The sequence below is a fragment of the Anopheles stephensi genome, chromosome 2, assembly GCF_013141755.1.
Source record: "Anopheles stephensi strain Indian chromosome 2, UCI_ANSTEP_V1.0, whole genome shotgun sequence".
NCBI lineage: Eukaryota > Metazoa > Arthropoda > Insecta > Diptera > Culicidae > Anopheles > Anopheles stephensi.
The window spans coordinates 59,607,300-59,621,521 of record NC_050202.1 but is presented as its reverse complement, the minus strand read 5'-3'; the positions used below and the strand labels follow the sequence as shown (position 1 = coordinate 59,621,521).

At 46.0% G+C, this 14,222-nt stretch overlaps 2 protein-coding genes across 4 annotated transcripts in view; both read right to left on the bottom strand.

Moving 5' to 3' along the window:
- The window catches only part of LOC118506460 (cubilin), a 93,000-nt gene extending 83,239 nt beyond the window's left edge, over positions 1–9,761 (bottom strand). The window contains exon 1 of one of the 3 annotated variants that reach the window (XM_036043623.1): positions 9,688–9,761. The gene's annotated coding sequence lies outside the window, so the exon portion shown is untranslated. Of the gene's footprint in view, positions 1–9,478; positions 9,496–9,606 lie in introns of those variants that run through there. The other 2 variants (XM_036043626.1, XM_036043630.1) reach the window with 2 other exon arrangements.
- A 2,426-nt stretch (positions 9,762–12,187) lies between these two features.
- Positions 12,188–14,205, bottom strand: LOC118506459 (mitochondrial pyruvate carrier 1). Its single transcript, XM_036043621.1, has 3 exons — positions 13,915–14,205; positions 13,550–13,747; positions 12,188–13,479 (listed from the first exon to the last, which is right to left on the bottom strand). The coding sequence occupies exons 2-3, from the start codon at positions 13,716–13,718 to the stop codon at positions 13,292–13,294; spliced, it is 357 nt and encodes a 118-aa protein (XP_035899514.1). The 5' UTR covers positions 13,719–13,747; positions 13,915–14,205; the 3' UTR covers positions 12,188–13,291.
- Between the last annotated feature and the right edge of the window lie 17 nt (positions 14,206–14,222).

Below are 14,222 nucleotides of genomic sequence, written 5' to 3'. Positions count from 1 at the left end.
GTTTCCGAGAACTAGCGATGATATTAAAGCGTGCCACGGTAAAGCACACCGCACACGATCCACATATGCGAACCCGAAGGGCGAACCCTTTGTAATTTGTCACCAATGGAGTTTTGGACCGTTCAAGCTCAAAACAAGCTCTTGCTGCTCACATGTAACTTCTACGATAGATCACTAAACTAGATCTGTGTGGTTGTGTTTGGTATTTTTTCTTTGCGGAAAGAACCTTAACTGAGAAATTATTTTCTTGGCTCAGGGGGGCTTAGAAAAAAAACACAACCAAACTACATACTCACAATATTTATCTCTAGCAGACAAAAGCGATTCTAGAAGGAAACGTCAGGCACATTCAAACTGTGTGAACCTCGTTCCGATCCCATTCCATTGCACAGTTCAGCGGGGGGAACATCATTTATCAAGCTCAGCCTTGGCTCAACCATCCTCAACTCCCACACACACACAAACACACACACGATAGGCTCATCTGTTTTTGGGTGGATGTCTCCCGCCCTTCACAAACGCGATCATACATATCCATCAACCATGCGAGAGAGAGAGGGAGAGGCTCGGCCTCGCTTCGCACGGATTCACTTCAATCTCGTTTGACGGAATAATTAACCAGGCGCCTCCATCGTGCTCCGGACCGGAATGGTTTCCGTTTCCAACCCGCTGGAAAAGCCAAGACAGCGGAAGAAAGAATCTTCCGACCGCGTCATCCACCGAACCTTGGGGAATGACTTATTGTCTTTCTTTGTTACACTCGATTGCCTCCCGCGTCCCCATCCGCTTGGATGCCGCTTTGGGCCCCATCCGATGCCCCGTCTAATAGATGTGATAGAGGACACTAGGGTCTCCCGGTTTTGCTGCTGAATGATAAACACATCCACCGAACCGTTGACACTAAGCGATGATTCTGTAAATTTTGGCCCACAGTGAAGCTCGCTGAAGCAGCTATCTTCCCTGACAGGCACCGGCGACGACGACACCGACCCGGTGGCACAAAACATTCTGTCCCCAATAGTTTACTGGCGCACCACACACACGCACACACATATACATTCGCTTATCGTACAGCTTACAGACACCAAACGAACAAACCTAGGCACGATTTGAAATAAACTAAATGCGTCGCCAATCAGCACATTACGTAATACGCACGCGGTACGCTTTACCGTGCCGGGGGTTAACCATAGCCCATTCCGAGTTTTTGGGGCTGGGTTTCTAGGGGAAGGATGATTGATCTGTGAATGGCACTGAAAGGTGAAAGGTGTGAAAAGAGGTTCGATCGGTATGATCGGCTTCCTATGCAGCTGGTTCCGTAAGTAAGTTTTAAGTTTTCCAATAATTCTTATTAGTTTAGTAAGACCTAAGTTCAGAAGTGAAACTATTTTAGAGGGTTTTCATATCATTTTTCATACCTGTAAATGACTATTTCAACTTTCGATTCGGATTTCGTTTCTGTAGATAATAATTTTGTATTTGTAAAGTGATATTTCAACAGCGTAAAGCTCTATTTTGACAGTCCTCCAGGGTTTCTCAACTCGGACTGAATGTTGTTTACTAAGACTTTTTATACTTTATTATTTAACTCGACGTAGTCCATAGCAACTGCTCAGAGGACTGTTGAAATACCACTTGACAGAGCTGAAATTTACATTAGCGGAAACGAAATATGTCCATCTGATATTAAAATAGTTATTTAAAGATATAAAAAAGGCTGCAGAAATTTCAAACAAAGCTTTCAATGCTGGTATTCTACATTTTATAATATTAAAGGTTTTTTTTTTTTTTATTCATAAAGAACGGCTGGCCGTATTGCTTAATATTAAAGGTTATCTAAACATCATCAATCATATATCATATTAAATATCATATTAAATATATCATCATATTAAATATATCATATTAAAGGTTATCTAAACATCATCAATCAAGATATAAAAATAAGCACAAACATTTGAGGACACTACACCTTCAAGTAATAAATACCGAGTAGTTATAGTGAGAACGTGAAATATCTTTCCAGCTCGAAAGTCGAAAAAACGAGACAAGAAAAGAGAAACAAATCAAAATCAAATAAACAACGGCAGAGCAACCCGTCCAACGAAGCTTCACCCTTTCCCCGTTCGGCCCCCTTTCCGTTAAGAGCGTTGGCCAAAGTGTGCACATCATTCTCCGGCAGCTACTTATGCTGACTGTTTGATGCTTTTGAGTGGCCACCGCACCATTCCCGGTCGGGTCCCTCGTTAGCACAACGCAAATCGGTAACGCCCGGTCGGATGTGCTACGTACCGTTGCCACTCGTTCGGCAACCCAACGCGAAAGCCAATGACAATTTCATCATTTTTGTTGTGTTCCTCCTGTTCCACAAACAGTGTCCTTCACTGAATTGCCCGGCCCCACTTCAACCGCCCAGCGACGGTGAGAGATGGAGCAGTCGGCCCCGGCAGACGGCCGCATGACTTCTCGCATTCCCTTCAGGGCTTTTGCATCGTATCGGGGGCGGGTTGGAGTAAAGTGACGAGCAAAAAAAAACAAAAGCGGCACAAATACAGCCTCTCGGTCGGCTTCTTATCGTACCCGATCGTACACACAGATACAGAACCACACTAAATATGAGTGGAAATGGACTGCACATTGTCCGGGAGAACTGGGTTTTTCCCCCCATTTTCCCTGGGAGCCAGAGAGAGAGAGCGAGCGAGAAAGAGGTGATAAAACATCATTATCTTTACTGGCACTCGGGTGGCTGGGGGAAGCATTGGACTCTGGCAGCAGCATAGAGAAGGCCTCCAGGAGTCCTGTCCTGTGAATCGGTCTGCAGTATCGTTGCTGCACCTTTCCGGTTCCTGTGCGAACCGGGGAAAACATCACCTGTACATCCCTAGACGATCATAAACAAACCAATACGTGCGTTAAGTAAATGAGAAAATAGAACCCGAAACCCCAGTGTCGGGGTGAGGTGATGGAGGGAGTACGGGCGCCCACAACGGTGCCATAAAACCGTTTCTGATCGGACGTTTAGTGATGATTGATGATTGGCAAGGAGGTTTTTTTGGAAGGGGGGAGAGAACACAATAAAACCGTAGTTTGGCACTAGATTACATTATAGCGTTAAGGGTAGCGCCAGCCGGAAAGAGCATTTTTGGCCGTGAAAGCCATGCGAACCTTCCGTCTGAGGTAGGAAGTATTTTTGTACAATCGAGAATCGGCAAATCAATGCAGGCGGGACAATAAAAGAAATTTAAGATGGTAGACACGCTGTCTAGTGTTGTTTTAAGGTCCGGTTTCGGGTTTGACCCAGCTGTCCGCATTGGGCAATGTCTCATTTATTTATTATCGGCATACACACGTTGACAATCCCCTAGACACCTAGGTAACTCTCCTGTCTAAAATTTGCACTTTAAATTTACTCTAGTATTTTTAGTTTTTTGTAAGACATTGCGCTTTGATTGATAACGTTGAGCTCCGGGAATCATAAATCAAACTTCAAGCGGTTTGATTCACACTGCAACTATCGGACATAAGGAAGAGGATTGCTGGTCCCGAATATGTCATAAAGACTAAGGACGAGTCCTTATAACGAAGAGCTTGAATAGATGTCTTAATCTCGATCTAGATCTTTGACTCTACGACTCAGTCATTCTTCCTCTTTTAGCTTCGTTGACTTGATGTACAAATCGTGGAATGATCAGTCCTGTCTAAAATACTTTATCTCTTTCAAGATTCCTAAATTGCATTCAGTTTCTGGTGTTTTTAAAAAAATATTTCCTTCTAATTTCAAGCCATGTCTGAAGAATAAAAACGTTTGGCATGGTTTCCGAGGCCCATCTGAAGTTATATTGATGGAGCTACAGTTAGTAGATGAGTAGAGATATTCAGGGTTCCTTTCCGAACCTTGCCTCTATAGGACTAACTATCTGAGGACCTAGTATAACATTGTCTGGTACGTCACTAAGATGCGACATGACCTAACAAGTCATTGACACAAGAAGAGGACATGCGGATCATTCCATTACAGTATCTTCGAAAGACTCTCACCTCGAAGGCGCTGCATGACAAAGGCTCCCACAAAACCATTATTCCCGATGCAGATTCAATTAGTAACCATATCACACCATGTCGCCACTAGCATCCCAGCTCATAATACATTTATAACACGCTATTGCACCTCCGTTAAACTCAATGCACCGCCTGATGAACCAATCATTCGGATTAATCCATTTTAAAGCATCGACATTTAAAGCGCTCGCTCACCGTTCCGTGGTGTGCTAAAAATAGGCGCCCAGTTCCATGCCGTGGCCTAATTCGCGCAAAAATCCTACCTATCATCGAGACCAGCTTTATCACCTCAGCACCTGCCAATGGATCAGCGCGTGTGACTGGATATGGTTCGGTGCTGGCAATGGTCCAGTGTCCAGTGTGTCCCATCCCAATATCACCCATCAAACACACAGAGAGGAAGAGCAGGGGGGCTGTGTCCGGAAGCAGTTTGTCATTTCGTGCAGGATGAACGCAGCCCATTGGTTCGGAAACGGGAACGCACGCGAATGATCAACCTGTCAGCCACTAAAAGCTTCCACACGTTCCGAAGTCTCCTGCTCGAAAATTTCAACAAGATGAAGACGACCCACCGGTCTTCGGTGCTTCGTGACCACATCATCATCATCATCATCAACCTGCTGCCCGAAACCTGTCACACTGCGTTGAACATCGTCAGAATGCACGGTGGTCCGATCGAAATAGACCACACGCGCTGTTCTTTTTCATTCTGCCTGTCCGGGGATTGTTTTTTTTTTTTCCTTTCTTAGTTCGTCCTCCTTCCCAACTATCTCCCGGCAAGCGTTGGTTGATTGACTAAAGGTTAAGAAGAATGGGGGTCTCTCTCACTCTGGTGTAAGAGACAATTTGTCACATCTGACATTTCGATTTCCTTATCGTGGTGGTCGTTTCTCCGAGCGGTTGTTGCATCCTACGGCCGACTAGGACCGGACGTGCCGATTTTCAACCGGTGACGGGTTTCGGCCCGTTCCCGTCTGGATGACAACTCCAATAAACGACTTTTCTTCGGCTGGTTCGGTTGTCAATCTCACCGGCAGAAGCTACTAAATATTGTCCACTTCAGCGTGATTTATCAACTTCTCTGGCCTGGCTCTGGCCCACCACCACAGTAATGGGGTGAAAATGTCAATCATTACATACTGTCCCTTTTGTAGCTACCCCCGAACTGTATCGCCCCATGCTCAGTATTTACACCGTACTGGAGTTTGAGCTTTTTTTCTTCTTCTTCTGCTCTTTCCCTATAGTGAACGCGGTAGCGAGAACCGAGTACATATCCTTCCATTCTATTCGCCCCTATTGTGTGTCATTGTATGAAGCCACACAAAAGAGACCGGAAAAGAATGGACACGGTACGGTGTTGGGTGCGTGTGCCGGATAAATGGGTGGATAAACCCACTTTCAAACTATTTACCCCTCCCCTGCCTCCCTCCCACCCCTTTCACCCTACCTACCCACCCCGTATCGCACATCGGTTCTGTAAACCGGGACCGCAGCAGTGAACCGTTCGCCGAATCTTGATTGATGAAGTTGGTACACGATCCATCCATCCCGACCGACTCTACCGTTTAGTTGCCGCGAGAGGACGGTACGAAAAGTTTGACAACATTTTTTTCTCGAAACTTTTGTGCACAATAAGATGGCAGAAAGTGAAGAATTAAATTAAAACGATCACACACAAAAAAAAACCAAGCACGCTCTCCCGAACCGAAACAATAGAGTTCCCTGAAGTACGGGCAGACAGCCTCGATTATCGTTTACCTGCCCCGTACTGCAAAGGCTCGCAGTATCCTTAAGGCCACGGCCGGCATAATGATGGCTTCGGGGCGGGTGCTACCTGATCCTGCGTACGGCATACGGATGGACGGAAATTATGCAATCTTCTTACGATGTGCGAAGATTCGCAGCAGGCACTCCTTTAAGAGTGGCTCGTTTGTGTGAGTGTAAGTGCGTGTGTGTGTTTGTGTGGTGGGGGGGGAGGTTGAGTTTTTTTTCGTTGTTGGCTCCTATTTTCTTTCTACCATTCTTGCCAACTTTCCTTTTTTCCCGAGCATCCCGATCGTCCCCACCCTCGTAATGCCAACCTACCTACAAACATGGGCGACATGCGTTTTAAGTTTTTCCAACACAAAAATCCACCAATTTTTATCAGCTTCAAAGCTGGTTCTGCTTTGCTTTGTCGAAGCGAAAGGAAAGTAATCCGCGTGAAGGAAGAAACAATAACCGTTGCAAGAAAGAAAGAAAAAAAGAAACTCGCTGGCACCATGATCCATGAAACTGTGGCCACAGTGTCGCGAACATAAACCACCGCGCCCCACAACATAAAACACACACGCTCGCACACGTACACACACACACGCACACTCTCTCGCTCTCTTGTGATGCTCTTTGTATAGGCACACATACAAGCACACACTCGCCCAAGAAGCTCCAGTTTGGTGGATTGAAGCTTCACACAGGAGCATCACGATCTCGATCTCACACACAGCATCACAGTGTCGAAGTTTCACGAGTCCTGCCGTGACATATTTTAGGACAACCATCATCACCATAAGTTTTGCAACTATCCACTACCGCTGCTTGTACTAATTCGTCTCTCTATCACTCATATACACACACTCACACACAGACAATCCGTACTAAGTAGGGGCGCGTACCATCTTCGAGATCCGACAGTTTTTTATTGGAATTCACTTAGAAGGCGAAGTTCTCTTCGCTTTACACGCGTTGATTGCGTTTTTTAAGCGTTTCTCTCGCGCAGACGCTTTATCTCTCTCCCTCTCCCAGAGTACACTATGCAAGCTCCACACGCACGCACACCGTTTGGACACTCACACACATTTCCATCCACACTTGCTTCCTTGTGTTATCCTTGCCAACCACACACAGCAAAAAGAGAGCAAGCGTGTGTGTGTGTGCGTGAGAGAGAGAGAGCGAGTACTCGCTCGTGCCGCTGCTCTGCCTTTTGAACTTCGGACTGCTGCCGTTTGACAGTTGAAAGGGAGTTGTCAGCAGTTCGCCCGCTTGCCAATTGGAGCTGTGTTTTTTTTTTTGCTTCCACGGGGGTTTTTCTTTTGACTCTCGTTTTTTTTTTGGGGAGTATGGGAGCATGTTTCAATTTTTTTTTTTCGTTCTTCTTCGTTTGATATCGTCACTTCTCGAAATGGGTGCGCACATACACGCACTTGTACACACACACGTGGAGGCACACACAGAAATGTACAATCTCGCGGCAAGAATCACACCGTTCGTTCGACAATCGCAAGACAAGCGAACGCCACCAAGGGTAGCCGCCACCTTGCCGTCCTGCGTCTGGCTGCCTGCCTGCTCTCCGGACCGTTGGTGAAACGCTACCCGCGACCCAGCGACCGAGATACGACGCGAGATGAACCAACATTACATAAACCTGCGCTCGGTCCAACAACAACAAAAACTCGTGGAAATTGTGCCGTGACGTGACAGTACCGTGGCAAATCCCATAATATATGGTGCAAACTAGGGATTCTCCCCAATGCTTTTGGTTTGAAAAAAAAATCCTACTTCTAGAAAATATTAATACATGCACAAGCGGATCAGCAAAGCACCTCAAATCATTGGTAAAAGAGTGCTTGGATATCTTTATCTATACCTAAGCCCTCACGCCTCTTTCAACTAGGTGCCACACCACTGATAAGCAAGTCCTTGGATAACTTGAAATTTGTAGAGGGACCTCACGCCTCTTTCGACTTGGAAAGGTCTAGGTCCACGCTGCTCTTTCCACCCTTAGCCCCTATACACCCTAACCCATTGTTGTACACGTTGCGCACACAATTGTCATCCTATTAGGCGTAGAATCGCTTCAACTTGATGGAACAAATCTTCCAACCATCTCTCGTCTTGGCATGTGCATGGTAAAAATGAGGTCTGCTTTGCATTACCGAATCAACGGTGAAACAATACATGAAATCATCACAAAAAAAAGATCTTGCCACAAACGAATTACTCTAGAAGGATATTGCAGTACAGATTTTTAGTACACAAAACACTACCCCACAACGCAGCGGCAAAAGCGAGACAGGGCAACGACAACAAAAAGGACCAAAAACTGCTCCTAAAATGAGAGTTAGCGCCAGGACCACCAAATTATATGCAAAGGCTACACCCAGGCATACGCCACACTGTCGCAGTAGATCATGCTATATGGGGCACGCTGTTCCTAACGTTGTCCGAATGGCCTCCATTGGCCATTGCATTGTCGCGGTTGCAACAAAAGCAGTGAAAGGATTTGGTCACAAGAACTCCGCACCCTTGGTGTCTTCCCAACAGAGAAAAAAAAATGACGATCGGGAACTGTAAAAGGGCAACACATCGATTACACTTGATCGCTTTCCACCACATTGTGCTTGAAGGGTGACTTTTTTCACTAGGCGTAAGAAAAGGAGCTAAGGAGCTGTTTCTCTCTCTCTTCCTCTTCCTCGGCATGCTTCAGCGCGAGCTTTTCTCAGCCTACTCGAACACGGATCTCCATATTTCTTTCTCTTGCTGCTGCTGCTGCTGCTGCTACTGTTTCTGCCCATTTTTCCCGGCTCTCTCTCACTCCGTCCATCTGTGTCGCTCCATCGTATATCCTTCGTGTGCTGCATGCATAAACGACTTTCGTACACGCCCGTAAAAGCATGATCATCTGGGCCGTTTTTCCGTCTCGCGTTTGATTTATCGCACTGGCAGTGTACTGCACAACTGCACAGCGGGAGGGAAAAAATATTTTTGGAATATTTTCAACAACATTCAAATGCTAAATGCTCATCCTTGAAGGAAATTAGTATTTAAAAAAAAACAATCACACACGCACACAACATCACCAGCAATAGCAGCAGAAGGATTTAAGCTTCGTATAGTAGCCTGCGACAATGAACCACCACCCAGAGTGAGGGAGATAGTGCGACGGATCAAACGTGAGCGTAACAGAGAACGCATCTACACTACAGAGTGCGCGAGAGAGAGAGTGAGACATCGAAACGGGTCCTTGCGTGTCCGTGAAAGAGATACCCGGTACACCAAAAATTCCTTCGCACGGTAAACCGTTCGACAAACCTTCGCCTTTTTCCGCAATCAAGCAGTGGAAAACTTGGTATGGAAAATTGGCTCTTGCTGTGAGTTACAAAACCTGTTTTGCTGTGTCAACTTGCGGTCAAGTGGTTGAGCTTAGTAGTTGATTTATTCCCAACAGCTAGGAGAAGATTATCTCTAGCGCATTACACACGCACACACACACACACGCACACAGGTACGTGTTCATACACGCACGCACACATGTACAGCAATTTTCTCGTTCCGCCTAGCAATTATCACCATCATCAGAATTTTGGGGTTGATCCCCACACTGGCAGCTACCACACTTTTCTTATTTCCTTAGCACACATACACACGCACACACACATACCCGAACGCACTGGGAAGATTTTGTTTGACAAACACGGTCCACAGCCTCGATTGCCCAAAGGTTACTAGATTCGAAACGATATCCTTTCCCCGACGTGGTCTTTCTCAGTGGATTCAAACACCTCATACCAAATAAAAGGGAGAGCTTTCGTGAGGTCGGTCGGGATAGGTTTGGTTCTATTTTTCACATGCCCAACCACGGCCACTAACCGATACTACGAGCAGCAGATGTCCTCGCGTAGTCCTACTTCACTTCGACCACACTAACTCGGCACTCAGACGACTCTGGCACGGCAGTACCGTACGGTTGTACTCTCTTGTGCCCCATCGGGGTATGGTTTCTACTGTCCACTAAACACACACACACAGCCTCACCGAGCGTGTGTTTGTATGCGTGCGCGAGAGGGATGCTGTACAGGGAAAATCGCGCCGTTATTCGCTGGGAAAAGCAACGTTTCGGAGCACGAGGACGTATCGCCAGTACACGTTCTACGCACACATACGCACTGCAACGGATTCTCTCTCGCTCGCTCTCTCTGTCTCTCTTGTGGAAAAACATCGAAAAGGGTCAGAGGATGTTTTTTTTCGGCCGTTGCTTCTCTATCCGCGTTCGTACCAGCGTTCGGTTTGTTGCTCTAACGTCCCATATCGGAACACGCTGGGAGCGGCTCCTTATCACACCAACACCAGCAAAAACGGAGCAGCAGCAGCAGCAGCAGCATCAACGATTTCCCAACAGTACAAACGAGTTTCGTCGGTACGCGCGCATGTGCAACCTTTGACTCATTCAGTGCTTCCGAATGGGACAGTCTTTCTCTGTCCCGGCACTGGGCGCACGCTTTTGCCCATCCTTTTACCCCGTTCCGTATCGCACGCTGTCGATTCTTTGTCACACCCTGTAAGTAGGGTAGCAGCATCCCTATGGTCATGTTGACATGGTGGTGCATCCTTTTTCGGGGGGTGGTGAGATCAGGAAGGACGTCCTGTACTAAACCACAAAGCTGTGTTACTCAAAAGCTCACCGGACGATTCCAATACGTCGTTGAAGCTTGTAACTGTCAAATGAAGAGCTTTTATAAAGGACACACGCACCGCGTTTAACCGTTGCACGAAGAAGAATCTACTATTTAATCAACCGATATGACCGCAATCAATCTCGGGCGGGAGCTAACGTTCGGCACATTAATCAACCGGTGGTGGTAATAATGTGTCAACCATTTGCAGAATTTAATCCCGTGGCGGTTCGAGCCGTTTTCCTGAGTTTTCCGGAGTGAAATGCGTCTCCGTTGGCTTTTTGATATGTGCGACAGATGGAGAGGTACTAATATTGTGGCGAGACAAATTATAGCGCAACCGTTAATCAATTCTCCTGTTTGCAAAACACTTATGAACAGCTGTGTGTCGAAGGGTGCCTAATGATTCATGGCTGTAAGGTGCCAAGAATTTTCACACACGAAGTATTAGCCGGTTAGGGGAATAAAATTCGTAACAATTATATTCAACAGTGACTGATCCGTAAGCGAAATCTCTATATAAGAGCAGGTATTATATCGCTGCTAGAAACTAGAAATCCTAAAATATTGACAGTATCTCTAGCAGCCCTGATAATAAGTACGGACGTCAAGCTCCTAGATTCCGCTAGAAGTAGAGATAAAATCCCTTAAACCATCCCTTCAAGCATTTAGACTATGAAGCTCCTTCCACGACAAGGTCTCTTGAACGATAAAGCATCTTCGTAGACTCTTCGAGACCTCTTGATAGATGAGGCCTAAATGAGAGCTCCCTTGGCAGGTAAGTTCCCTTTGATTAGAATTTCTCTCTGATCAAGAGGAACCTCTGTGAACCAAAAGCTCTCTCCGTAAGGGGCTTAGTCTTGGACTAGCCTACCAGGTTCAAATACGAAGTCTACTATTAGATAAGGTCGTTTCGGCTACGACATTTCAGGATAGATTCGACCTAAACGACAAGGTCCATTGGTAGATGAAGATACTTGGACTACAAGAACTATTGGTAGTCGAGAGCTTTGGGATGACGAGGTCCCTTGGGACTGGAACTGCGCTTCTTCGACGATGAGCTCCTTTAGAGGAAAGGGTCTTTCTGCGCATAAGCCTGCTTGGAAGAATATGCGTTACTGAGGAACTCCTTCAGCCTAGAAGAATCTCAGATGGATTTTTAGACTCAGCCCCCAAAGTCGCTTACGGCCGTCCGCTCCCAAATTTATTCGAAGTGATGGAGTTGGCAGAACTTCTGCAGCAAGACTCCACCTACGGCGGTATGTCCAGTTAAGCAAATAAAGGTCTAAAAAAATCAAACTCCATGCAATAGTTCATCTCTACTTGACAACTAACCGGCGCTTGCTCGGCGCTACAAGCTGCAACACTTGTCCATGAATGAATATAGGCTAACAAAACGCACAAACATCGTCCCGCAAAACATCCATTTCGGTGGTTAGCCTGTGTTTGGCCTTTGAATTGCCCGCCTATTAGCACACGATTAACAAGATGCAAAAAGTTTTCCAAAATATCGCGTTTTGATTGCTTGTTTGCATAAGAAATTTACAGTGCACCAGACGCAAACGATATTCATGAGTCACTGTTACCATATGTTATTAACAAAGCAAAATGATTATGTTCACACTTTAGATCCAGCTGGTGCGGGGCCCAAGGGGGTTGATCGGATGTTGCTAGCATGCGTCCTTGAGCTGACCAACTGTTGTGACTACACCTCATCTTTATTGTCAACAAATAAACAGAATCTCTTACGCTCTCTCTCCCTCTCTTTCTTTACACAGTATAAAAATACACCTTACAGGTCCACTGGTAAACATAACTTGTAGTCAAAATAGAACACAATAGAGAAACCACCCACCCAGAGAGTCCCATACTGGACCGCGCTGGATGGTTTCTGTTGATTAAATCCTTGAGAAAGTCCTAAGTCCTGCACTAGAATGTTACACCACAGCGTTTCGTTGCGTAGCTTTTTGTAGTGGTAAGTGGTAAAAACGCCAATTCCTATCGCTCTGCTGGTCGTATATTTTCGTAAAAAAAGGAAGATCATGACGGATTGGCCTGTCTTTTGTTGGAACGAACGAACGGGAAACGGACAGAAATGAGGGCACGTGAAGAGAAGTTGCGGGTAGCCGGGAAAAGGTCGGGATTTTCCTTGCTTGCTTCTCAAATATGGTGGAGCAACAAAATTTCGTACTACTGCCAACTACTTTGCGTCTACCACTAGTCTACCCTCTAATAACGACATCAGATGAATTGTAAACTTTAAACGTGCGTCTGAAAAATTGTTCGCGTGCATAAAACCGTTTGCTTGCAAAATGTATCTAAAAAACATCTATTCTCTAGAGTGGAAAAAAGCATCTACCCTCACTGCTTGTGCCGAAACAGTTGTGCATAAGAGCTGTTTTTAAAAGTTACACCTGTATTCCCGCCGACAGGTACGTATTGTTCCCGTATAGTGTTGCTATACTTATGTTATATAGATCGTTCCCTTTTAGCACCCGTTACTAGAGTTTTATCACTGCCCCGCGTTGCGCATTCCTCGTTGGGTGAACACTGTTTTGTTCGAAGATTCTTGTAGTTGTGTTTTCGTTTGTGCTGTTGTTTCCAAGGACTTTTGTTAACTATTCTTATACTCACACGTACGCACACACACATGTTTTGCTTTCACACAACAAGACTAATATCGGTTCGTTTCATCGTTACGATTACACTATCTGCGCCGCGCTAACCCCATTTCCCAGGACATTGCCAATTCGAGCGTTCGGTGTGATGTTGCTAGTAACTTCATGGTAGTTGGCAGCAATTTATGCCACCTGTTGAGCTTCGGCCTTCTTCATCCGCTCCTTACCGCCCATATGGTGGTACTCGAGAAACCGAGCACCTTGCATGCCTTGGGCCGTAAAGTTTGTGATGTGACACGCGAAAAGCAGCATATTCCTGGGCTGAACTTTCCACGCAAAGCGCATGAAAACGAGCGAGTACAGGCAGAGGGCTGTAAAATATTAAAATCAAATTTAACTATCCCAATCATCCACACCGGCACCCTAGGCACCCATTCTTACCGGTCGTCATCGTTCCGGATATAATCTTCGGATCCTTCTTCAGATCACCGAGCGCCGCAATGGGAATGCCCCAGTTGGCGACCGGTCCCCAAAAGTGGGTGCTCATCAAATACTCCCTGAACTCTTTGCTTTTCAGGTTGTTCAGCAATTTACGTCCCATAGCTGCCATCGTTGCTAGTTGTAGGATGTAGATTCTTCCTGTAAGATTTTTTGTAAACAAATGAGCGTTCGCTTTTCAGCGGATATCTTTCAAACCCCATAAAAACACCAACAACAGCAAAGATTCGACCGGTTGCGTAACCATTAAATCCGTGCGTAATTGGTTTATGCTAGCAGCAACGCGGTCCCCCACACACCGAACTTACCGTCAGCAATCCAGATGCTAGTTGAGCAAGGTTAAGGAACCCGGTTTCAAGGGCAACCGAAAAGGATCTATCCGGATTTGACGAGCCTGCCCCTGTACGCTGCACTTTCGGGGTACTATTTTTTACATAAGCACCTGCAGCCCGTATTTACACACCCGCCGGAAATCGAACGATGAAAGCAAGTATCAACAACACATCAACGCGATTAAAAACAACACTTGTGTTTTATTATTTTTCTCATTGCGAATCGCGCTGTCAGCGACGCCTGTCAGCTGTGCCCAAGGTTTACACACTTTGGTTTGCATGCT